This window comes from Hippocampus guttulatus, chromosome 20 (genome assembly GCF_054856545.1).
Source record: "Hippocampus guttulatus isolate MCC_2025c chromosome 20, RoL_Hgut_1.0, whole genome shotgun sequence".
NCBI lineage: Eukaryota > Metazoa > Chordata > Actinopteri > Syngnathiformes > Syngnathidae > Hippocampus > Hippocampus guttulatus.
In genome coordinates, this window is record NC_141280.1 from 7087119 (window position 1) to 7112746 (window position 25628).

The window sequence follows — 25628 nt, forward strand, 5'->3', positions numbered from 1 at the left end:
CGATGCGCCGGTTTTATGGACTGCAATGCCCTGTAGTACACACACGAGGTCAGTGTTGCGCTGGCTTGGATCCCAAAACTCAAAAAGACGCCATTTGGATGGATTTGAGAAAGCTGTCATTCCTATGGATGAACGCTGGGTGGCACAATGAGACTGTCATCTGCTGTCCATGGTGCTGAAACCCAGTTGACGTCCTTCCACTTCAGATCAGTCCCCATTCAAACCCTTCAATTTAAATTTACGCTCACGCTGTTTTCTGCCGACGTCATTAATATTTCTGAAAGTGTATTTGTTTGGGTAATAACAATGACGAAACTGTCATTTGATTGGATTTTGTCGTTTTTTTTACCTGCGTGTTAGGCTAATGCTCAGGGCGAGAGACCTCTGTAGAGAAAGGGATGTGTGAGAAGACACCGAGATGGAAGCAGGCAGTCAGAGAGATTTTTGAGGGATATAGAGAGTTAGTGGGGGTGGGGGGGGGAAGACAGGAAGCGTATAGGGAGAGGGAGAAAGACTGAGGAGAGAGCTACCACCCATGAGAGAGAGAGAGAGAGAGAGATATGGGGAAATAGGGAGTCAGATAGTGAGAAACTGAAAGAGTCATAGTGTCAGAAAGAATGCTTGGTGGGAGGGGGTGGGGCATGGTGCAAGAGAGGGGCGGGGGGAAGGCGCCGTGCAGGAGTAAAACTTTGGTGTGAATGACAAAGAGGGAATGAGAGAAAGGGCTCTGGTAACAGAGACAGAGTTGAGCTGTGTGCTGTAGTTGAGGCGGGGGGGGGGGGGGGGGGGGTAGAGACCAGAGAGGAGAGAACTGTAGCTAGGAGAGGGAGAAAAAGATGGCCTAATAGAAAGCGATATGGCGAAGAGAGAGAGAGAGAGAGAGAGAGCTATGGTCTAAGAGAGGGAGCGCTATAATGTATGTGTGTACGCGCGTGTATGAGTGAGATAGAGAGAGAGATCTGCAGATGGTTATAGGAGAGAGTGAGCGAGAGAGAGAGAGCGCTATGGTCTGAGAGCGAGAGAAGACGAGCGCGAGAGCAACACGCGCTCAAGAAGACGAGCGAAGGAGGCACGCGGCATGTCTCGAGGATTCAGGTAAGTTTTTTTTTTTTTCCACGCCTCAAACGCCCTTTCGTCCCATTTCCACATTGGCTACACGCGCACGCGGCTACACGTGCACGCACCTGGACAGGCGCCAGCGGAGCCCCTTTTTTTTTCTCGTGTTCGAGGGCCGCCTCAGTCATGACAAGGCTACCGACGAGATGCGGCATGACAATTCCACGGACACTCTTCGTGCTGGTGCTGTCTGTCCATTGTGCTGGAATCCGGTTTGGGGAAGAGTCCACGCCTTCCTTTCCGAATCCACAGCGCCCGATTTACTCCAAACCACCACGGGACTGATAGAAATCAGGTTCGGATCCGGACCTTTAGGCGCCTTTATTTCTTTACATGTGTGAATTATTGAACCTGTGCAACTTTGGGAGATTTATAGTCTTGCTGCATATTTTAGATATTGACAGAGGATAATGCAAAAAAAAAGAAGAAAAAAAAAGCTTCATTTTGGTCTGTTAAATTAGTTAAAATGCTTGACTATGTTCAGTTTCTATGGTCACGGTTAGCCAATTTGACATCCTGCATGTTACAGTATAGAGCTGAGGTCGACCCCCACCCCTCCACCCCAAATAATTGTATTTACATTAGAAATATAAAATTGTTATATTTTGGTGAGTTACGATGACGGTGAAATCACAGAGTTACTGGAAATGGAAGAAAAATGTTCGACAAGAAAAACTTCGTGTTGGGTCAATATAGTCGTTTTCTTATGATAAAAAAAAACGTTTCCGTTAAAATGCACAAGTTATAATGTTCGGCAAATTAAACCGTAATGTGCTGAGAAAGTCATGCTCACGCGTTTAAAAAGACGTGACAAGTATTGTTACAAAATGTGCATAAATACTGAGAAATAAGTCCTAATAACGTTGAACTATACCATGGAAGGGTACTTTGAAACATTGAACTTTTCCGAGACGTACTTTCACTCTGTCATGAGTTAGAAATAAAGTTCCTTGTTTTTTTTTTCAGGTCTCAGGGGGGTGCGAAGGCACCAGCCCACCACTCCACCTCAATAAGACAAAAACCAATGACTAAAATAAAATGAACATAACAATAATGACTTCATTTTTTTTCGATATGTTGACTCATTTTGTGACGATCTTGTCTAAAAGTTTTTTTTTTTGCTCCTCTTGCCCCCCCCCCCCCCCCCCCCCCCGTCCAGATGCGCGTACACGTGGTGCAGGCGTGGCGTCCGCAGGTGGCTGGGATAAACGCCGACGTGACCTCAGCTGCTATGCGCGCCCGCTAAAGATGGCTCCCCTCGCACTGCTCCTGCTCCCCGCCTTGCTCTCCCGCCTCCCCGCCCCCTGCCACGCCGCCGGCATCCACGAGCGGGCCGCCGTGCCTCGCGCCGTCTCCCGCTCGGTGGCCCGCATGGACGGCGACGTCATCATCGGCGCCCTGTTCTCCGTCCACCACCAGCCGTCGGCGGAGAAGGTGGCCGAGCGCAAGTGCGGCGACGTCCGCGAGCAGTACGGCATCCAGCGGGTGGAGGCCATGTTCCACACCCTGGACCGCATCAACGCCGACCAACAGCTGCTTCCCAACATCAGCTTGGGCTGCGAGATCCGCGACTCGTGCTGGCACTCTTCCGTGGCTCTGGAGCAAAGCATCGAGTTCATCCGCGACTCGCTCATCTCCATCCGGGACGACAAGGATGGCTCCAAGTGGTGCGTGGACAGCCAGTCCCACTCCAGCCAGCCGCCGCCCACCAAGAAGCCCATCGCCGGCGTGATCGGGCCGGGCTCCAGCTCGGTGGCCATCCAGGTGCAGAACCTGCTGCAGCTCTTCAACATCCCGCAGATCGCCTACTCGGCGACCAGCATCGACCTCAGCGACAAGACGCTGTTCAAGTACTTCCTGCGGGTGGTGCCGTCCGACACCCTCCAGGCCCAGGCCATGCTGGATATCGTGCAGCGCTACAACTGGACCTACGTGTCTGCCGTGCACACGGAAGGTAAGATCGTCCATCCGGCTTCTCTGGGACCGGCGTTGCAAATGATACTTTTCAAATCCAAACTTCAACTTTTCACACTTGGAAGTAATCCGCATGGAGACTCTGTCTCTGGAAGGATTCTTGATCCTCCACAGCCCTTTCGTTCAGGTCTTGAAGTGGTTCACGTCTTCAAAAATAAGTTTCCTTGGTGTTCTTGATAGCCAGGAAGTGCCGTTGGGCCACATTCACAGACGTAACTCAGCCTAAACACGAACTTTTAGGTTCCTTCATTTGTTCTTACCCCGCAAACAAATTTAGAACCTCCTCAGAGCACGATTACACACCAATGTTGTCATCATAGCAATTATCATCTCATAAAATGACAACTTTGTACCCTTTACTCCTATTTTTTATTTTTTATTTTCCCCGTGTGGCCCTAAATCCTACCGCGTAGTAATCCTTTGCACGTCATAGCACGCTGAGCTGGCTCGCTCTCCTTTGGCAAACTGCTCATTTGCTCAGCCTAACAGCCCACAACGTAATTGCTGTCAGAGGGGGTGAATTGTGTCCACACACCGTCAGAGATACACACGCTCGGGGCTTGAACGACTTCCGATTTTTTCTTTTCTTTTGTAGTTAACAGTCCGCTCGGTGGATGTTAATTGAGTCGATCACCCGATGACATCACATGTGTTTTTTGTCAACTTGATGTGGCCCCAACTGTTTGCCTTCAATAACACAAAACCACTTCAGGTAATGCAACAACTGCAGGGCCGCTATTCGCTATTTGGAGTATTGTGTTGCGCAATACTCGAATTGCGTCATGTGACGTTCCGACGGCGTGCGACGCGTTGAAGGTGGCCGAGTGTGATTCGTGATTCGATGAGTGTGGGATGAAGGTGTGAGCAAAAAAAGATTTTGGAGGGTTTTGTGACCGCGCTGCTAGTTTGCTACGCCGACGTGATTTCGCGTTCATGTCATGAACGTTAAAACACTGCCGATGAATTGACCTGAAGCGACAACCGTCATTGCCTCAGTGGTAAAGTCGACGCATCGACTAGTCGACTAGTCACTTCAATCGCTAACACACACATACACGTGTTTTGATTGACAGCCCACCTGACACAATGCCCACCCTCCCGCCCCCCTGACACACACACACACACACACACACACACACACACACAAAGTGACTGTTGCTCTGATATAGTTAAGTGGCACAGCGCCTCGTTAAAGATTATCCTGTCAATTAAACAAACGACTCAAATAATCATAAAAAACGTTTTTTTAAAAAAAAAAAAAAGAGGAATCACAGTTGAGTTTTATGACTGTCGACAATAATGAAGGTTTTCTCCAGGAAATTATAAATGCAGTTTGGTTGCCGCGGCAACAGTCGGGGCCTGGTTGTGAAAGACGCAAGGCAAGTACCTGTGCGGATGCTGCCATTGTACTCGACCGGGCTGTCCGTTAATGTGCCCGCCAGCCGCCATCTGACGCTTGTAAATACTTGTACATAGTCGTGGGAGAGTGACACGAGTCCGTTAAAAACATTCTCAAAGCAAAATCTTCTCACTCCACCATTGTTTTTTTTTTTTTCTTTCATCCGCATGATTTGTCCTGTTAATTTCTTCATGCGACAACACGCACGGTTGATTGGATACGTGTGTGCGTATAATCCAGCACTGCGGCTTTGTGCTCAATCCAGATCGTGACACGGCGGTCCACGTGGATGTAGAAGATTTAAGCGAGGAGGGGGGGGGGGACTGCTTTGCTGGGTTTCTTGATTGGGATGCTGTGCCAGTGCAGAGCAGGCGAGGCCCGCCTTGCCTTTGATTGCAGGGGCTAAAATCCCCGACACTCATTATCACAGGATCAAATCTGGGCTAACAAGACTGAGCCAGAGGCCTTTTTATATGGGGGCAGGCATGTATTCATACATTCTAATTAGGAATGGACATTTCATGAAATTTCCTTCATCAACTATCAGGATGATTACCGTATTTTCCCACACAATAAGGCGCACACGAAAGCATTGCATTTTCTCAAAAGCCGACAGTGCGCCTTATGATCCGATGCGCTTTATATATGGATCAAGATTTGATTTTCTTGGACGTAGAATTTGAAATGTGCTCTGGGGGTTCCACAGGGAACTACGGTGAGAGCGGCATGGAGGCCTTCAAGGAACTGGCCTCCCAGGAGGGCTTGTGCATCGCCCACTCGGACAAGATCTACAGCAACGCTGGCGAGAAGCAGTTTGACCGCCTCCTGAGGAAGCTGCGCGAGCGCTTGCCCAAAGCGCGCGTGGTGGTGTGCTTCTGCGAGGGCATGACCGTACGCGGCCTCCTCATGGCCATGCGGCGCTTGGGCGTGTACGACGAGTTCCTTCTGGTTGGCAGGTGCGTGAATAGCATTCACCGTTGATGGCAAACGGGTGACGCCGTGTTTCTGGTGCGTGCGTCGCCGCGGCAACAAACAAGGAACTGTGTGGAAATAGCATTGGAAAAACAAGTGGTGTTCCACAAGGCTCGATGCTTGGTCCATTTTATGTCAACGTCAAAATGAGTGGGTAGTTTGTAAAGAAAACTTACTGTTTTCATTTGATTGGTCTGTATTCTTTCCCTTGAAGTGATTTTTGATACAGTTTTACGGCAGTTGTGACTTAATTCGAGTGGGTTAATGAACAGAACTCCATCGTAAACCGAAGAACCCCGGAGACAGATGTCAGCAGTATTCCACAAGGCTTTGTGCACATAATTTTGTTTTAATTAATTATAATTTTTATAATCATCTACATTATAAGAAATGCCTGGCAAAAAAAACAAACAAACATCAGAAGAAAACTCGTGGCATTCAGCAGGGCTTCCTACTAGGTCCACCAATTTTACAGTAACAGCAGTTTGGCTTGACATATGGTAATATCCATTTGTAAAATGTATACACCCCTGCCCAAGTAGACACCTCCCCCATCTACAGTTAAGTCGGAATATTTTGGGGAACTATTGTATATAAGCTTTTAGATGCTGTATTTTTGGGGCAAATATTGCAAAGGTTGTGACATCCCTCATATTCCCTTCATTCAGAAGAACATCTTTTCTAGAACATCTCCCAAAGGAGTCGGATAAAAAAAAGGGGATGATGAGTGCTGCTATTCTGTCTCTCCGTTTATATGTTGTACCACTTATATTTAATTCATTCCCGCATGTTTAAGTTGCCTGCCTGGGGAAGGCACTCATTCTTTTCCAATGCGGCTTTTAAATTATCCATAGTGACGACACTCTCGGGGTATGAGTTCCTTTTCCTGGATTCATCTCGGCGATGGGCTGGGAGTTACTGGGCCATAGGGGGTGGGCGGGGCGGGGTGGGTTGGGTGGGAAGTAGGTCTGTAGTTTAGCTTTTTGCGGATGGTCTCCATGGATGGGTGACACGCTTGCTTCTGGGTCAGAGAAAAAGAGAGAATAACAGAGGAGCACTGAGCCACTTCACATGATAAGCTGTGTGTGTGTGTGCATGTCATGAACAAATGAGTGGAGCAGTACGTTTTGTTTTGAACGTCACTGATTCCATCGCTCCAGTTAAGGCGGAAGCCGTATGGATTAAGAAGGAAGAAGTGGCCCTGGAGAAACACCGACTCTGACAGGCACCAGTGTACTGTAATCTTTGTTCAGAAAGAGAGGCACGCGCAAGTGTTTCAGGGGCACTACGAGCCCCCCCCCCACCCCCCCTCCAGAACAGCTACTCGTCAGGTATTTTAAAAAAGATGGAAAATGTATTGCTTTTTTTTTTTTTAGAGGTTGAAGAAAGTTAAAAGCACATACAGGGTGGGGGCCTGAGCTGACGTTTTTGCCCTAATGAGCTCTCTTCTGGTTTTTCGGTTTCCCTTCTGCTCGTAAACAAAATGGAAGCCATACCCGCCGAGTTGGCTGTTGGCTGCTGTGATCATATCTCAGGAGCTTGTTGTGACAAAGCAGTTACGACCCTAGTAGATGAGGGAAAAAAGTGGCCTTGTCCTCTTTTTTTCCTATTGTCGGTGGGAGACATTCAAATTTTGGCTGAGCATTCGAGTAAAAAAAAAAAAAAAATGATGGAGGCTGCCGAATAAGCTGCGTGAAAAACGTTTTTGGAGCGCTTTTGTTTTCGCCGCCGGGCGCCAGGCTGCTCTTCAGACGAGAGCCAGGTGTGCCAGGTGCTCGACCCACACGCATTCACCGGGCGACCCGCAGACAGCTCTCAGCACCATGCTTTGCATCCACTCTGCTCCGGAGTGTCTCTTGTCTTTTTCCTCCGTGGGATGTCACTCAACAGTTTGGCTCTGTGATCGAGCGTCTTGTGTTTCTGTGATTTGGACAAATAGACAGTTTAGTCAGCAGCATGGCGAACTAGCGCGAAGCAGTTGTTCCTCATAGGTTTAAATCTTACTGTGTGGAGTTTGAATGTTTTTTTTGCTTCATTGACATAAAAAAAAAATATTGATAGATAAACTGGTGATTTAAAAATATATATATTATTGTTTGATGTAAAGTTATATCGGGAACGGATTAATTGAATTTACATTATTTCCAATAGGAAATATTTATTTGCTTTTTGGACTCTACGGTTTTCATCAAAGTTTTTGGAGGGAATTAATCACGAAAATGGGTTCGACTATATAGCAGAGGTTCACTGAAGAACACAAAGAATAACCTGACACCTGTTTTATGTTGAAGGACGTGCTAGCTTGCAGCAGATGTGAGAAATTATGCTGAATGAATACCCGGTTTGGCTCATTACAATTATAATAGTAGCTATTTTCCACGGCATATTCAAAGCTTTTGGGCCAGTGAATTTCTGTAGGCAGGGTGATGAGATGCTTTCAATATCCCGACACTCTAATTGGCAGAGGACGCGTGGCCATTGACCTTTGTTACATAACCTGACAACAACACCAGGCAGGCAAAAATAAAAAGAACTTTTTAGAACAACCACTCACATCCAGCTGATGTTTTTTCCCATGTTCTTTTTGCTTTTTCAGCTTTCTTGCAGCTTTTTAACTTTTTTTTTCTGTTCCTTTTTTTCCCTAACCGCACGGTTAACACCAACGATCCCACGTAGTGCGCCGCTGTCTAATGTGCGATGAGTCCTTCCTCCCCGCGTACTATTCTTAAATATTCATTTGCCACCTACTCAATTATCTTCGCACGTTGGCAAAGCCATACCCGAGCTTCTTCTCTCCTCACTCGGCCTCGGTCGTCGACGTACATCCGAACGAATCGATCGGCATCAGCCGATCTTTTGCAATCATCCCTCTGGCTCGCGCATCTTGAGCGGCGGCTTGGTGTCGAAACCCCGCCGCCGCTCTCCCTTCTAATGCCCTCTCCGAGGCGCTTATTACTAAACATCATTTGCATAAGCTGCTTTTCCACATGGAACACTAATTTCAACACACGCGAGATCTACTTCGCAACCATTCTTTGCCCGCCCCTGACAAAGGAATGTTCTCGTTGTACCTCTTTGTGGAGCGCTGACGTGACACACCGATTGGAAGTGGCGTGTCATTACCTTGCCGCTATGAAAACTGCCAACACGGATTGTGTGCTTGTCAGGGCCCAGCCCGGGTTTTTGCTTTGAGCTTGAACACATGAAATATTCCAAAGTGAGAGCGCGAGAGAGAGAGAGCGAGAAAGAGAGAGTGAGCGCGAGAGTGCTAGCATGACACATTTAGCTGTTTCGTTCCCCACCATCTCCCAGGCTTTCATCTCCTCACCATCTCAGGGAGAAGCAAGCGGAGGATGTGGAATGGTGCCGAGTGGTTTGGCGAGTGGAGATTTTCTATGTCGTGCACTAAGAGCGAAATAAAAAGCCTTTTAGAAAACAAATTCAAATCAATTGGAGTCTTAGGGGCCTGTTTTTGTGCCCAGCACAAAACTCGCATAAAGCGCTGTCGAACGCCGCGCGTGGATGGAGTCTTCTTTCTTTTGAGAGGGCGTTTGCGCCGTTGTGGGAGGGAACGCAGCTGACTTATTTGCAGTGTAAATGCGGGAAACTGGCGCAGTACATTCAAAAGGAATTGCAAGAAGGTTTCCATTTGCGAAAGATGTCAAGTTCGCCCTTGGGGGACTGCCTTCTACCCCCCCCCCCCCCTATCATGCGTCCTTGTGTGACAACCGCTACCGCCCACCCGCCCCCACCACTCACAGACAGCGGAGTGCTTTCCAAATATATATATTTTTGTTTTCCCGTTCCATAAACATTATTTTCACAGCACATCCCACCAACTCCTTTATTCCATGCACACCCGAGTAAAAACGGCTTTGTGGGCTGCGTTTGAGCCGCCACCGTCACGGAGATGTTGTTTGGGCTCATGACAGAGGGCTGGTGGGTTTGTCTGGCGGCGGATCTGTCACTCAATCTGTCAGCAGCGTCGCAAGAATATGGCTGATGTGTGGGGAGGAAACAAAAACAACACAGACTGTAATTAGATATCAGGACTCGATGGCAGCTGCTCCAAAGTACGGTATTGACATGAACCCCTCTACCAATACAAGATCTGAATATTTATGACACGCTTCGGATGGTATAGTGGGAATATCACCGGCACCCTTTCATTTTAAAATAGCGCGGTTGCTCCACGCTGCGCTATTCTTTAGCTGTCACATACACCTGCGCGCATCCCAAAATAAATACCTCACTCGAATAAATATTTTCCACCCCTTTTTGCTAGCCAAAACAGCAGCACCCCCTGAGGTCAATAAGCAGTCTTTCAGATAAATGCAATAGCAGTGACTTACCGCAGCTTGTATTAGCATTTATAAAATTAAAGGCCTCGCCTCTAATAAATTGTCGCCCCAGCCGCCGTTTCTGGAGGGATACAGCAATTCCGTTTGCAACGTAGAAAGTTTTCCTCCCATGGAAATCCTATCCTTAGTTGACATTAAAAAAAAAAAAGTTTTATCTTAACTCTCACGTGCGGCAAGTAGGAGCCGCCCCGCCTCGACCAAATCCTTTCCCTTTTTCCTCTTTTTAAACTAACTCCTCCTGTTGGTCCTCCAAGGGGACGGGGGGCTGCATGTGATTAAATCTCTGCCCTGCCAATTAATTCATGGCTTCATAAATATACAAATGCACAAGCCAAACTGAAAGTAGATCATTGGGGGAGAGCTCGGGGAAGCTGTGTCACGAACGGATGATCAGAAAGGCGCCTTTTTTGAATGGCAACAGTTGTCAGCTAATAATCTCAATAACCACGAGTCACTTTGAAGGATATTCTTGCCTTCGGTCGCGAATTTACTTTCGGAGATAAAACCGACTTGAATAATTCACATAGTCTTTGGGAAAGAGGAGAAATAACCGGGATGCAGATCGTACTGCCAAGATTAGTCCGAGCCTTGGGCTTTATTTTTATTTTTTTTATCTCATCCTACTGTGAACAAACACTTTTTGCTGCATTTATTTCATACGCTTATGCACACACTGATACTAAGTGGAGCAAAAGTGAAGAAAGATGAGACGGATATTCTCTTTTGCAATTGTCTGTTGTCTATTTAACCAGTGTCGAGAAGAGTTTCGTCATACATAAAAATTTTCGAATACATACTGTATATCCTCAACAACGTACTGGGAGTACTGTGTGTACTGCAAAAATCACTGTTGTTTAGGTACTTTTTGAGATCGGAGGCCATAACACATTCTGCGTTGGCGCAGGTGAGTGAAGACTGAGAACTCATTGTAAATGGACACTGGCGACGTTCCTCAAGGCTCCGTACTAGGTCCACAGATTTAGAGAAGTAGAGTTGTTCCACAAGACTTGCTACTGAGTGCACAGATTTAAATTTATTATTATAATTTTTTTGTGAGTCAAAATTGTCTAGCATTACCGTAGAAAATTTGTGGCATTTTCCCACAAGGTTCAGTGGTCGGTCCACTTTTCATAAATGTTCTTTATTGAACCAATGGACAGAGCAGTATCTTCATATATTTTGATTTTCAAACGCATCTGTAAAAGATCCTGCGTATACTTTAAAAATCACTGTTGAGATCGTGTTAGAGGGGCCATGTCAAGAATCCTTCCTTCAACACTCACATTGTTGTGGTGTGTCCAGTTTGGCGTAACCCCCAAATCCGAAGGGCGTTGGAGCTCAGCTACCATCAATTGTGCCGCCCATGGAATGCATCGCCGCAGCTTTACTGAGCCCTTCCTGCTCCGATGCCTCTTTGGAAAGAGTGATAGAGGCCATTACGGTGTCATTGTAAATGTCTCAGAGCGCGCTTAATCGGTTCACAATATGTGCCCGCAAAGCCTGGGCGGAGACGACGCTTATTTATCACGGTAGTCCAGCCCATCGATCGGATTGATAAATGAGGACAGTAAACACACTGGATCCGCTCTACTCTGACTTGGCAAAAGTACTCCAATTCTGTACCAAAGGTCACTCAGGTGATGGAGAGCGATACCGAAATCACATATTACGAATGAACCTTCATTGCGAGCAAAAAACCCCCCAAAAACATTCCAAACTGGCTCTTTCGGACTGCGGCGTACATTTTTTCAGTTGATACAAGTCGCAAAACCAATCAGCTGTGCTTCAATCGAGTTATAAAAGTGCTCCTCAGGTATTTCCGACGCATATTGTACTGTAATGGGTCCTTTGATAATGCGGCACGACGCCGCAGTGCTCTCAAAGTGCGGCAAAATTAAATTCCGTCTCACAGATAGATTCACCCCGGTGGTCCGAAAAGAAGTGATGAGGTTCTGCCCCCGCCACGTTGAGTTCAGCACCATCCTGAGAGAGCAAAGTGAGAAGATGTCATTTTTGCCCGAGAACACATTCATGTCTCCAGTGCCTCGTGAATTATTTGTGCAGTGCCGAGTTGCTCTTCTTCTCGCTGCTGTTTCTCCTGTGCGCCTAAAAAAAGGAAATCTGTCTCCATTTTTCACTGAATAGGGCCAATAGGAAATTGGGCTAACCAACGACACAAGTGCAGTTCCTTTGATTGCACAAACGATGTTGATTATGGGCCTAGGATATATCGTGCGCATTTTTATTTATTTTTTGTCCACAATGTAATTAAATCTTTACGTTGCTGACATCATGCAGGGCAAGCGAAGGCCCCGTGAAGACTAATTTGAAATGTGGTTGGCTAAAGGAACCATCTTGTTGCTTATGCAGTTTTTTTTGGGGGGGGGGGGGGCTAGGATATTCAAACATAAATGGTGCAGCAACACATGTAAACTTACACTTTAAAAATACTCACAGGGATATATTCTTTATCCTCTGTGAAGAAAAATGACTAATATTACAAGGGGTGTTCCATCAGGGTTTTATGCTGCCAATACCGATTCCGATCATACTGCACATTTTTCAACTTTAGAACTGCTCATGATTAACCTGTCAATTAATTACCATCCCTTTTTTTGTAAAACAAAACAAGACATTATTCCAAATTGAAAGCGCAGATAATGCACGGACGTACAGTATATATACTAATTCCTAGTTTGATCTGGAACATGCGCAGTGTTAAAAAAAAGGTGAAAGTGACGCTCCACTGCAGACCGCCCGTGATCGTTTTTTTGTGATCGGAATTGCGATTGGGTTGTGTTGTGCGGCGATGGGAAAAAATCTGAGAGTGTGATTAAATTTGTATCTCAAGGCACCGGTGGTAAATGAGATTGACATTACAATACATGAGGCTGAAATCTGATTGGACAAAAAAAAAAAAAATAATTCCACACATGAACTGGAAGAAGTGCAGCCAATTGAAATGCGATGAAATGAACAAATGAAAAGAAACGACTCTGGAGAATAAATTACAGAAGGTCTTGTTGGCGTTGTCCACCCACCACTGCCTTTTAAGGAGATAATAAGACAGGAAGACAATCAGCCAGGAGCACCTAGAAGCACCTTTTGCCACCAGGTACGTGCTTCAGTCCAGTTCTAAAAGGCCCAATCGCGCTCAATCATTCGGCTTATATTGTCTCACATTTGATTGTGTCTCCTCTTCCTTTGATGGACGCTAATTAAGGCCGGAAAGATCTGACCTATACACACACACACACACACACACACACATACACACACAGGCAGACATGTCCTTATACGTCACCCTGAGCATTCTGCGCGCGCGTGACTGTGAGATAATTGCTTCCACGGTGAGTCATACCTAATTGGCGTGTAGATGTCAGTGGCGCAGGTATTAAGGCTGCGTCCCACCACGGCTCAGGGAGAGCGAGCAGAGCCCAGAGCGCTTGTTTGTCTTTTATTCGCCCGTGTCGTGTTGGCTGTTTTTTGTATTTTTTTTTTTTCCTTAATGCCCGCCGGCAGACTGCATGTCCAAATGAGCTTGTTAGGTAGGGTACGAGATTGCAGAGGACTGGAAAGCCAACAGTCACGGTTAGCGGCGTCATTCTTGAGACATCTGTGCCTTGTTTTAAATTGACTGTGACTTCCCACTGTTCACCTTGAGTGTTTTGAGGAAGCCCCGTTCATTCCAATGCGGCAAAAACTAAATTGAAGACCTTGTAAAGTGAATTCACAGCCCCCCCCCCCCAATACAAATTTCTGAAAGCATGCGCAAAAACATAACCGTTTTTTTTTTTTTTTTTGTCCATGCATGGTGAAAACAGTCCTTGGGTAAGAGTCTTTTGATATAAGAAGCTGGGCACCTTAGTTCACATCAGCCGTTATCCCGCGCAGTTATGACATCACAGAAGGCTAGCTACCAATGGCTACATCCTGAAATACATTTGCATTTCAGGAAACCCGCCGGCGTGGCTGCTTGAGAGTGCCTCGTTGTTGGCTGTGAGTGCACGCATGTCCCGCAGAGAAAGACAGAAGAACAAGGGTGGTGGGCTTAGAACCAAACAGCCAGTGTGCGGAAAGGGGCTTCACGTTGGCATGACCATATTAGAGTGCCTCATTGTCACGGCATAGGAAAGCCCAACAATGACCCACTGGGATATATTTCATCTGTCACTGGCTTAAAGTATTTCACTCATTCACTCCCAAAGACGTTTTTAAACGTCTTTTCAGACTTGGTCTAGAATTGGCTGGTACTGAATGAGTTTTAAGTTATGTGTAGGCATAAAAATGATGCTAGACGACGTAGCCTGAATTTTTCCAGGTCACAGCAGTGGTATTTGATTGACAGTTGACGGTAGAGTGGGGCGTGGTTTCAGCACATTGCTTGAGAGCAGATTTTTCACCATTTTGAAGCCTCATTTTTAAATCCTCTGAATCTTTATTATTATTATTTTTTTAAAACCATTAGAATTTGGAAGGCACTCTTCATTGGGGTGTGTGAAATATACAAGCTTATACATAGCTTTACAGGGACTTCACGGCATTCCACAATGTTGCTTTTTATTGAACAAAAGTGTCTTTGTTTTAAGATCCATCCATCCTCCATCCTTCTGTATGTCCGTCCATCCATCCAACAAGGTCAATGTGAGCCACAGCCGGTGTCCATCCTAGTTGACATTGGGCCAGAAGTGAGGTACAGTTCCTCTGCTTCATCAGGGTTCAGCATTTGTGCTCACACCATTTCATTTTTTTTAAATGGGTTTTTACTGAATATTTAGTGCAACGTAAATACTTCAGCAAAATGTCTTTCTCTGTCTTGATACAGCGACGGCTGGGCTGACCGCGACGAGGTGGTTGAGGGCTACGAGCAGGAAGCCAAGGGCGGCATCACCATGAAGCTTCAGTCCGCGGTGGTCAAGACTTTCGACGACTACTACCTGAAGCTGCGATTGGATACCAACACCAGGAACCCCTGGTTCGCCGAGTTCTGGCAGTACCGCTTCCAGTGCCGTCTGCCCGGCCATCCTCAGGAGAACAAGAACTACAAAAAAGTCTGCTCCGGTGAGTGGAAGCCACGGGACATTTTTCTTTGATCATGTATCAATCCAACAAGTGTAAAAAAAACAAACGTCATCAAGATGGATTTCACATTTTGTCGTTAGTTTGAGCTAGCTTAAAAGAAATGACAATTGCGTTTTTTCTCCCTCATTATTGCTTCTCTTTGCTCTCATAAGGTGACCACGGTAAATTTTGCGATTGTTATCAACACTGTTTGAGTCATAAATCAAATTGCAACAATTGACATTGTGGAGCAACACTTTCATAGACTTTCTCTTGTTTAATTTTATTTTTTTAGACCTTCAGGGTGGTAAGTACATATTTTACACACTCGTGGTCATCGGAACGGCACAGTGCATGCTGTGAGCACTCGACAGTTCAAGTTTGACTGACGCCTTGGTTAAAAATGTCGCCTGATGGTTTGGTTGTCCGGAATCGAGGCTTCATCGGTTAAACCTGAAAGTGGACACAAAAGACACCGTTTGATCACACCATTCGCTGACATCACACCTTTTTGTTTTCGACTCAAGATGCATGCTGATGTTTTTGTTGCATATTTTCGAGGCATATTTTTCATCAATCCCAAATCTGTACCACCTCCGAGGCATGTGACACTCTATTGTGTTTCAAAACAGAGATAACCTCCACTTCTAGATCACCCCCACCCCATCACACATTTTGAGATGTTACTGAAAAAAATGCAATGCTTTGCCTTGTCTTTTTTGTCCCCCGAACAGGAAACGAGAGCCTGCACGAAAACTACGTTCAGGATAGCAAAATGGGCTTTGTCATCAACGCAATCTACGCCATGGCCCACGGCCTCCACGACATGCACAGGGAGCTGTGCCCGGGCCAGACGGGGCTGTGCGAGGCCATGGAACCCATCGACGGCAGCAAGCTTCTCGACTACCTGCTCAAGACGTCCTTCAGGGGGGTCTCCGGCGAGGACATCTACTTCGACCAAAACGGAGACACCCCTGGACGGTAAAGAGCCACACACTGCTCCATGTGATCAGTCCGTCTTCTAACTCATTCACTCCCAAAGACGTTTTTAAACGTCTTTTCAGACTTGGTCTAGAATTGGCTGTTACTGAATGAGTTAATGAAGGCGGTCTTCATCATCTGCGCCGCAATCCGTTGGCTTGAATGCAATCGAGCGCCCCTCATTTGGGATCTTAGAAAATCAGTCCCCTTTGGTGTTCCTGAATTTTGATGACAGTCGTACAGAAAGTATTGAGCTGCGAAGGATGTAATTCGTTTAGACCGGAACAGATTAAGCGCATCGTTCACAGAAGGGGGCCGCTTTCATCTGACTCCACTCGAACGGACAGCGTTTGACAGTCGAAAAGCCCCGGCGTGTCATTCCTTTGTCGGCTGGAAGTTAGGCGTTGCCGGCGAAATGGGCCCTTATCACGCGTGACTTCTTGCCGTGACGCTCGGTGCGGCCGCGCGCTTTCTAAGTGGCGCCAGATAAGAAAAGCGGATGGGAAATGTTACGGGTCGGACTGTCCCTGCCTCTGAGATCTGGCCAAACCTCGCGCTCTCGACGTTTCAGGTACGACATTATGAATCTGCAGAACGTGGAGGACGGCCACTACGACTACATCAACGTGGGCTCCTGGCACGAGGGGATCCTGAGCATCGACGACAACAAACTGTGGATGAACAGCAGTGACATGGTGCGCTCAGTCTGCAGCGACCCCTGCTCGAAAGGACAGATCAAGGTATGGGGCCTCGTTTGTTTTCTGTTAACTTTGCCACGAGTTTGAATAAACCAAAATGTCTTGGGGGAGTGGAGGGGGGAGGATCAATAGCCAATTAGTGCTCGTAAATTGTCTTAAACTACATGAGAGTGTTATTGAACCAACGTGCCAGTAGTTTATTACTCATTCTGTTGTAACTTGTGAGCCATTTTCACAAAGAGAGGAAAATGAAAATGGGCTGCACCAAAAAACATTTCCAGCCAACACACAGAAATCATCAGCACGTGATTTTACCTGCTTTGATGCGGGATACCAGGGAGGTAGTATCTTGGAAATGCGGAAACCCCTTAGACGCAGACGGCATACCACTCTGATGCTACCTCTGAATATAGAAAATGCTCGCGCCCAAGGTGAATGAGACATTGTCACCAATTTCAAGCTTGCAAGAGGAGCAACCTTATCCAGAGTTGTCCAAATGGATAATTTGTCACAATATACTCAATATGGGTCACTTTGACTCCGGTGCTATATTCTCCATAGGTGCCGGCCGATGACATTAATGATGTGGGCATCATCAAAGGATTTTGAACTGAGCTTGAGGGGACCATCCATTGGTGATAAGCTAATGTTGAGAGTGCACCGGTTAGCCCCGCCATTGTTCCCGAACCGATATCAATCAAAGCGCAATGGTGAATCCACTCAAGATGCGCTGAAGTTCAAAGACATGGTTGAAGTGGTTCCCCTTTCGTAGTTTCCAGCCTGCATAATCGTACGCTTCCATTCGCACCTTTGTCACTGATTGAACGTGATTTTTTTTTTCCTTTGGGGGCGGGGGGTAGTGAGTCATCGCTTTTGTCCTCCTTGGTAATCATCCAAACCATCCTTGGCCGCTAAAGTGGCTGCTTGTTTCTCTTTGTCCAAAGACACATCGTGCACAGGCTTGCACATTTGTCGGGTATTTGCTGCCTCGCCAATCTGTGCTAGCGTATTTCTGCAAATAGTCGTCTCATCATCCTCCACTTGAATCAACAGACCTCGAATAAATGTCAGGAAACAACAAACAAACAGGTGATTCCAGCTATGGAGTGATCTATGCCTGTGATTCTCAAAAGTTTTACACCCATTACCACCTCAATAAATCTGCTACCTAACTTTTTAAGGACCGCCATCATGACCAATGTGAAAATACAGTCGCGTAGTAGGCCCGAGTGTTCACCGAAAACCTAGACAGAGTTGTTAGTTCTAAAATGTTTCTCGAATAATATTATAATGGCTACATGGATCTTAGTCATTGATAGTCGTCAATGGAAATAAATGAGTTAAAAATACATTTGTACAGTTCGACATTTTCCCAGGTCTACACAGGGTGCGCCATTTACTTGAATTGATGAACGCCGAACCTCCAACAGACACCTCAGCAGTAGCAGCAAAAGATTCGGCTGTTTAAAATCCTATTTAAATAAACACTTGCGTTCACCCAAGTTTGGGGACATGCCCTGATTTTCCTCATCTGGAGCTGATTGTTTTGAGTCAAGCTTTACACTAAGTTGCCCTGAGGGAGGATGCATCCTCTTCTCACTTTGTATCCTGACCCACTTATCACCCTGCTTTACATATCACAGCGCCGCGAACAGCTGGCGCAGGCGCGGAATGCACGAGAAAAAAAAAAAAAGCCGGCGTCCTTGTCCTATAAAACGGCGTATCAACAATCGTCAACTTGATGAATTAGGACGGCGTGACGGGAGCGGCCCGCTTGTGTGTTCGCAGGTGATCAGGAAGGGCGAAGTCAGCTGCTGTTGGATCTGCACCACTTGTAAGGAAAATGAGATCGTCCTGGATGAGTTCACATGCAAGGCTTGCGAACTGGGATGGTGGCCCGCCGACGACTTGGCAGGTAGGAGACGCCAAGTTTTTGGGATGAGTGAGAGGTTTTTTATGGGGGAATGTGAGATTATTTTTGTGAGAGAGGTATTTCGCGAAATAATTTTACAGAGAGATCGCACTTTTTTTTGCATGTGTAAGAAAATTTTTCAGTGAATATGGAAGGTGTCTTTTTTTTGAGAGTGAGAGTTTTGGTGTGTTCGTTATTTGGGTAAATGTGAGTTTTTTTTAAAGTCAGTGTGAGAGTTTTGGTGTGAGTGGAAGATTTTTTTGGTGCTTGTGCGATCTGACTGAGAGGGATTTTTTTTTTGGGGTGCATATGAGGGTGTTTGTAGGAGGGGTGGGGGGGGGGTTGAGATGTTTTTTGGTGGAAGGAGACAGTTTTTCAAGTGTGACATTTTAATGTGAGTTTGTTTGGTTTGTCGTGTTGTAGTTTTTGAGTGAGTTCATTTTTTCCTTGCTAGTGAGGCTTTTTTGGTGTGACTGCCATTTTATTTTTTGGGTGAGTGATATATTTATTTTTTTTAATTTACTGGGAATGAGAGGGTTTTTTTATTTGTTTTTGTTTTTTTTAATTTATGAAGGTGTGAACATTTGGCTGCATCTTTTGGATGCGGTACTTGAGTGCCTCATTCTACCAAAGACCAATAAAGAGGATTCTCAGTCGGAGTGTGAGAGAGGTCCATTTTTAAGCCTTTCCGGCACCTCATCACTCACCCCGTTTTGCTTTCCAGATTGCCAGCCGCTGCCTCTGAAGTATCTGGACTGGGCAGATGTGGAATCCATGGTGGCAGTGGCGTTCTCCTGCGTGGGCATCCTCATCACCTCCTTCGTCACCTTCATCTTCATCCAGTACCGCGACACCCCCGTGGTCAAATCCTCCAGCCGAGAGCTGTGCTACATCATCCTGGCGGGCATCTTCCTGGGCTACATCTGCCCGTTCACCCTCATCGCCCGGCCCACCGTTCCCTCCTGCTACCTGCAGCGCCTCCTGGTGGGCCTGTCGTCGGCCATGTGCTATTCGGCGCTGGTGACCAAGACCAACCGCATCGCTCGCATCCTGGCGGGCAGCAAGAAGAAGATCTGCACCCGCAAGCCGCGCTTCATGAGCGCCTGGGCGCAGGTCATCATCGCCTTCATGCTGATTAGCGTGCAGCTCACTCTGGAGGTCACGCTCATCATCCTGGAGCCGCCCGAACCGGTCAAGTCGTACCCCAGCATCCGCGAGGTCTACCTCATCTGCAATACCAGCAACCTGGGCATGGTGGCGCCGCTGGGCTACAACGGCCTGCTCATCATGAGCTGCACCTACTACGCCTTCAAGACGCGCAACGTCCCGGCCAATTTCAACGAGGCCAAATACATCGCCTTCACCATGTACACCACCTGCATCATCTGGCTGGCTTTCGTGCCCATTTACTTCGGCTCCAATTACAAAATCATCACCACCTCCTTCTCCGTCAGCCTCAGCGTCACCGTGGCGCTGGGCTGCATGTTCACGCCCAAGATGTACATTATCATCGCCAAACCCGAGAGGAACGTCCGAAGCGCCTTCACCACGTCCGACGTGGTGCGAATGCACGTCGGGGACGGCAAGGCGGCCGCGGCGTGCGGGACCAACAGCTTCTTCAACATGTTCCGCAGGAAGAAGGCCATCTCCGGCAACGCCAAGTGAGTCTGCTCTTGAGTTGTTTTTCACCGTACCGTTATTCCGAGTACAGTGGCGCCTTGAGACGCAAGTGTTACGTTTCATCATCTACCTGCACAATTGCATACGTCACTGTTGAATCCAGTTAAGACCACGAGACTTAGTCAGCCAATTTTGTTTTTTATGATGTATAATATCGAGTGCTGTTTTTCGTGTTAAAAAAAACACAAATATTATTATTTTTGGGTGAAGGTGAGGCTGGAATTGGATTAACGCCATATTCTGTTAATTTCAAGGGTGGGAGATGATTTGCCATGCATGTGTTTTGAGTTGGGCGTGTGGTCGGGGAACAAATGGAACTCGTATCTCAAGGTGTCACTGTCAAGATGAACGCTTAAATGATTCATGCGCGCTAACGGTGATTTAAAATTGAGATGAGGTGTCCAGAGGTGAACAGGGGTGAACATTTTCCAGTAAATTACCCAAAAGCTGTTTTTTTTTTGTTTGTTTTGTTTCATGAGGGAAGAACGATGATATAGTTTTGATTTCGATTCGGAGAACCAATTATTCATAAGTGAGACTAGGTGTAAAGGTGTGGCAAATTAATCGAGGCGCAGCGTCTGTTAAAGCAGACAACAATTTTTTTGGGGGGGGAGGCTGTATTTGTGCCTCCCAAAATGCATCATTTGAGCGTTCACGTATAATTTCAGATTGTGTGCTATACTTCCCGATGTTGTTCTATGCTAATCACCATCCATACAAACGTCAGAAAAACAAGCCAATCAATAAGGCATTGATGCCGACCCCCCTAAGATGGATTCGAACTCCCTTTCTGACGTGCTTAAAGGACGCAGAGGAATACAACTTGCATACGTCAATTAGCCGTAGCTTCAGATTTAGAAATCGTAAGACTCACTCTTTTTGAGATTCACAGCAGTGACACAAGGATACTTTTGTGAAGTAAGGAGTTGGGCGGAGTTAATGTTCCATTGTTGTCTCTCACCCCTGCTGCAATATGCCGTCCTCCTTTTAACCCCCTTAGATAAGCAGCCTGTTGGCAAACGTCCATTTGTCTCACTTCTGTGAGGGCTGCGCTTGCAACTTACTGATAGCTAATGGCTACCGGCTTGTTCGCTTGTGGCAATCCGGTTCGGCGAATGGCTGCGAGCGAGTTAGCGTTTTCGCTCGTGAGAACCAAATTAACGGCAGACATTTTGCTTTTTCGTTGGGCTTTTGTGTTCTCTTTCACAACACGTTGACCAAAAAAAAAAAATATGGACGACTGTAGCAACTACTGTGAAAAGCCAAACAAAAAGCCTAATGTTAATTCTGTGACGCTATTAAAAATGCACTGAGGCACAGGAATCTGAAACTCAATTTACGCTATGTGAGGGCAGCTGGAGATGGTCTGATTGTGCCTTGGCCGCATCAAGTATTCCAAGTCATTTAAAAAAAAAAATCATGCAAAAAACACAAATGATGGCTAAAAAGGTACCCCGTGAACAAATGGCCCCGCCCATAAGTTTAAGACCCTTGGTCAAGCGGGACCTAATGACTTTGCATCACAAGCACTACAAGGAGTCAACCCCCCCCCCCCCCCCCCCCCGCTGCTTCCGATTGGCCACAAAGGAATCTCATATTTGACTTATCGCAGCATGAACGCCTCTGACTAACCACCATGCGCGCGCCAGCCCTCCGACATTTGTCCACTAACCCCCTCCCAGGCAGCGCTAGTCGACCGAGTGCATTCATTTTTGCTGACTCATTAAGTCCGCGTCACATTGTTCTGTCCATTTTCAACTGGTAATTGGAAAACAAAACCCCCAAAAAATAAAAAAATTAATGACCAATTATTTTTTGTTTTTTTTGACATTTCAGCTTTAGGCTCAGATTAAATTGCAGTGAAATTTGTTTGTAGCTGGAAATGTGCATTAAAAAGTTTCCAGAAGGCTGTGGTACAAAGCCCAATGGGCCTCCACTTTTTGTGAGTTGTGTAATTTTAGATGAAAACACAAATCACGAGAAAAAAAAATCAGTCACCTATTCACTTTTTGATTTTCTATTGCCAATGAAAAATGGAAAGAACAAAAAAAATTAAACTGATCATGAAAGCAGAAGTTAACAGAGGCAACGGGGAGATCATAATGCGGAGCGCAGCACATTATGAATCATCGGAGCTACTAAATGTCAGCCATGTTGTCTTGTTGCTTTTCCGGAGCGGCCGCCTTTTTCCCCTCCCTCCGAGATGGTAACTTGAGTCTTTGTCTTCGTTTGTAGTTCTAACGGCAAGTCTGTGTCATGGTCTGAATCAGGTGCAAGACACCCTCCAAGCGGGGGCAATGTGTGGCACAGACTGTCTGTGCATGTGAGGAAACAGGAAGCCTCCCTGAATCAGACGGCGGTCATCAGGCCCCTAACTAACACCCCCGACCCCCACAGTTGTCAGCCCCCCGCCGCCACCGCCGCCCGCGACCTTGGCACAGACCCCCGCCCGCCCCCGCAAGAGCCACCGCCAGGCGACGACAAGCGCCACCCCGGTCCCGTTCCGTACACGGGCCCCTTAGTGGAAACGCACCGCTCCCACGCCCCAGCCCCCCCTGCCGGTGAGCCGTTCATGGAGCTCACTTTAGCGGCACCTCTCGAGGAGGGGGCGCCCTCGGAGGAGCAGCTGGACCTTTTGCATGATTACATTTATGACGCCAAGGACGAGGGGGCGGAGGGGCACAAGCTCCCCCTGGAGGACACCCTGGCTCTGTCCCCCCCGTCCCCCTTCAGAGACTCGGTGTGTTCGGAGGATTCCGCCCCAGGGTCCCCTTCCATGGAGTTTTTTCTGGGGGGTCCCCACTACACCGCCCAAGCCCTCCGAGACTTTGCACACAGCTCCTCGACACTGTGAGAGCAAAAAAAAAAAAAAAGAGAAAATGGTGCACAACATTTGACAAGCTTTGATTACTCCTACTTCTTTGTTTATTGATACGGCCATTTTGCTTGCTTCTATTTGTTATGAGGCTTACGTGAACGTCACACATCGAAGAACATGGTTGGGTTTGGAATCGCTCCCCATTCACTTTGCACGAAATAAGTAAGTCTCAAACTTTTTTACAGATACAAATAATTCCACAATCGCGATCAACGTTAAAATAGAGTTGCATAGTAGGCCGATGTGTTGCGGGTGAAGCCACAAACACGGTTAGCACAATTTGAACATTTGCATTTTGCTTAATTATAGGGAACAAAAAAAATCATTCTTTTTAAAAAATAGAATAAAAAGTGTACCTCAAACACACCGTTCCGAACGATCAAACCCAAATGCATTGTGCTTAAAAGTTAAACACAACCGAACTGAAGGCTGCTATTCTTTCATGTGCCACAAGAGGGCGCCCACATGCCAGCTGACTTTGAGAATGGCCGACATCCATCCTGAAGTGTCACGGGAGTAACGGCTGAATAAACGAATGCAAACACAGCCCGTGTCCGAAGGGCTGTCGGTAAACAACAACAACAGTGCCAAAACTCGTCAGCTTGTCATGCCAAATTCCCACCAGGTACTGTGTAAAAGTATTGGGCCGCCTCCCCACAGCAGCAATTTCTTATCCAAATCTTAAATTTCAGCTTTACAGATGACACCGCTGCCTTAGAGGCGCTGTATGTTTTTTATGAAGACAACCTGGTGATATCCACCTTTTCTACATTTTTTCTTTTCAATTCACGAGGGGAATAAGGAGACGTCTGTTTGCAGCGAGCTGTTCATTTATTCAAGTGGACACTGATTAACTGAGGCATGGCTTCTACTAGGACGGAAAACATCCTTTGAGGAAATACACTTGAGGTGGTCATCCTATCCATTTTCTATATTCCTATGGTAGCTGAAGCCGATTTTCTCTTCCAACGCCATCTCAAATGTCGGCTTTATAGGTGCCATGTCTAGACTGATGGCAGTTTTTGATGTAATAATGACAATGGCAAACTCTGACATCCGAGAGCACTGCCTGTTATATTATTTTCAGTCCTGCGTGGGGCGGTTATCTTTTCAATGCCGTATTTATTTATTGTATCCACCCTCCAATTAACTGAGGCATGGTGTCTATGAGACCACTATTTGAGGAAAATGGCATACATGGTCACGATTCATCTGTTTTCTGGAGCCGAGTCCCAAAGAAGCCTTTTTTTGAAATGTGGCATTTATTGATTCTATTTTGCAATTTATTTTAGCATCTGCCAGAGTGGAAATCACCAATTGTTGAAATAGGATATGTACTGTAATCTTGACGACGGCCTTGCTGAACCATCCCAATCGAGTGGTGACCTCAGAGTTTTGAATCGTACTTAAAATAAAGCAAATCATTGCCAAACAAACAAAAAAAAGTAATACACGTGACATAAAAGTTAAAAAAAAAAACAGCACAATGCAATTGAAATGTGCACTTTTTTTGCCTTTTTTAATTCACCTTAGCTATCACAGCCGACCTCATTTAATATACAAAGAGCTGATTTTTTTTCTTTTTTCTTAAAGAAGTACAGTAAGCTGGTTGATTTTCTGCATCTCGCAAGGCGTTATTGGCATCAACACAACCACTAGCCTCTTTCTGTGCACTGCAGGTGGACATAAGATGTTCCAATGTGAGTTGCGGGATGAAATTTGCTTTCGACACGACTCTACTTTTTTATTTTCTGCTGTGTCGTGGTAAGAAGGCAAAAAGAAAAGAAGAAAAACTCACACAGTACTCGTCGTATTTGTAATACTGTTATGCCATCTCTTGTTTTTTCACACAGGTGGTATGTTTGTAAACCAGATACATGTTTCTATATTTAGAATGTCCAGTCTTAAAAAAAAGGAAAACCAAAAAAAGAAACCAGAATTTATACGATTGCTTTTGAACTTTTAAGCTAACTTGTATCCTTTCAGTAAAGTATCTGCAATGGCTAGTTGCTTCATGTAATGGCATATTTAATTCCACCTTCAATTTCTTCTACTTTTATCAATAAGAATGAGCATTAAGTATAAGACTCTACAGTACATGGTGCCGGTGTATTGTATTTCCAAATGTTTTCCAGTCTATGATAGTGATGGTTTTTATGTCTTAAAAAGTATGAACAGGGTATAGCACCATGTTGAACAACTTTTAGGATGAGATAGGCCTTTATGTTTTGGACAGGTGAATATGGCTGTACAATAAAAAAAAAAAAAAAGGTTTCGATGGAAAAGTCTTTGGACATGTTATTTAATATTTACTGCATCTACGCAGGACTGCTACTTCGGATACTCTCTGTTGGATTTATTGAGCTCGCTTGCTGATTATGCTCAAGTGTTGTTTTCAAATGTTGCTCTCTTTGTTGCTCGTTTTTTAAGTATCACCGGTTTGAAGAACTGGGGTCGCACATTGAGCAGTTGGGCACCCAAGGGATGCCCCAACCAGTGCGTAAGCAACGCACGACCCGAGCTGGTCATTTTCCCTGAGTTTATTGCCCAAATTCGTCGGGTGTTCAGGGAAGGGAGGCGGGAGGTGGGTTCTTAG

General features: G+C 46.1%; 1 protein-coding gene across 5 annotated transcripts; it reads left to right on the top strand.

Moving 5' to 3' along the window:
- Window positions 1-795: 795 nt before the first annotated feature.
- On the top strand, window positions 796-25411 carry LOC147187805 (metabotropic glutamate receptor 1-like). 5 transcript variants are annotated; one of them, XM_086099581.1, is made up of 10 exons: window positions 796-1095; window positions 1230-1411; window positions 2276-3070; window positions 5196-5445; window positions 14648-14883; window positions 15618-15864; window positions 16436-16604; window positions 18351-18477; window positions 19199-20135; window positions 22390-25411. In XM_086099581.1, exons 3-10 carry the CDS (start codon window positions 2365-2367, stop codon window positions 23006-23008), a joined length of 3291 nt encoding a protein of 1096 aa, XP_085955707.1. In that variant the 5' UTR covers window positions 796-1095; window positions 1230-1411; window positions 2276-2364; the 3' UTR covers window positions 23009-25411. The 5 variants fall into 5 exon arrangements, with proteins under 5 accessions (XP_085955707.1, XP_085955708.1, XP_085955706.1 ...); XM_086099582.1 differs by having other exon boundaries at window positions 1241-1411; XM_086099580.1 differs by having other exon boundaries at window positions 796-1411.
- The last annotated feature ends 217 nt before the right edge of the window (window positions 25412-25628 follow it).

What these genes read in the sequence shown, in the direction of transcription:
- LOC147187805 (XM_086099580.1), top strand. Translation starts at nt 2,365, where the DNA reads ATGGCTCCCCTCGCACTGCTCCTGCTCCCCGCCTTGCTCTCCCGCCTC. An exon ending in GCTCGAAAGGACAGATCAAG is followed by an intron (nt 16,605 to 18,350) that starts GTATGGGGCCTC and finishes GTGTGTTCGCAG; the next exon opens with GTGATCAGGAAGGGCGAAGT. An exon ending in GCCCGCCGACGACTTGGCAG is followed by an intron (nt 18,478 to 19,198) that starts GTAGGAGACGCC and finishes TTTGCTTTCCAG; the next exon opens with ATTGCCAGCCGCTGCCTCTG.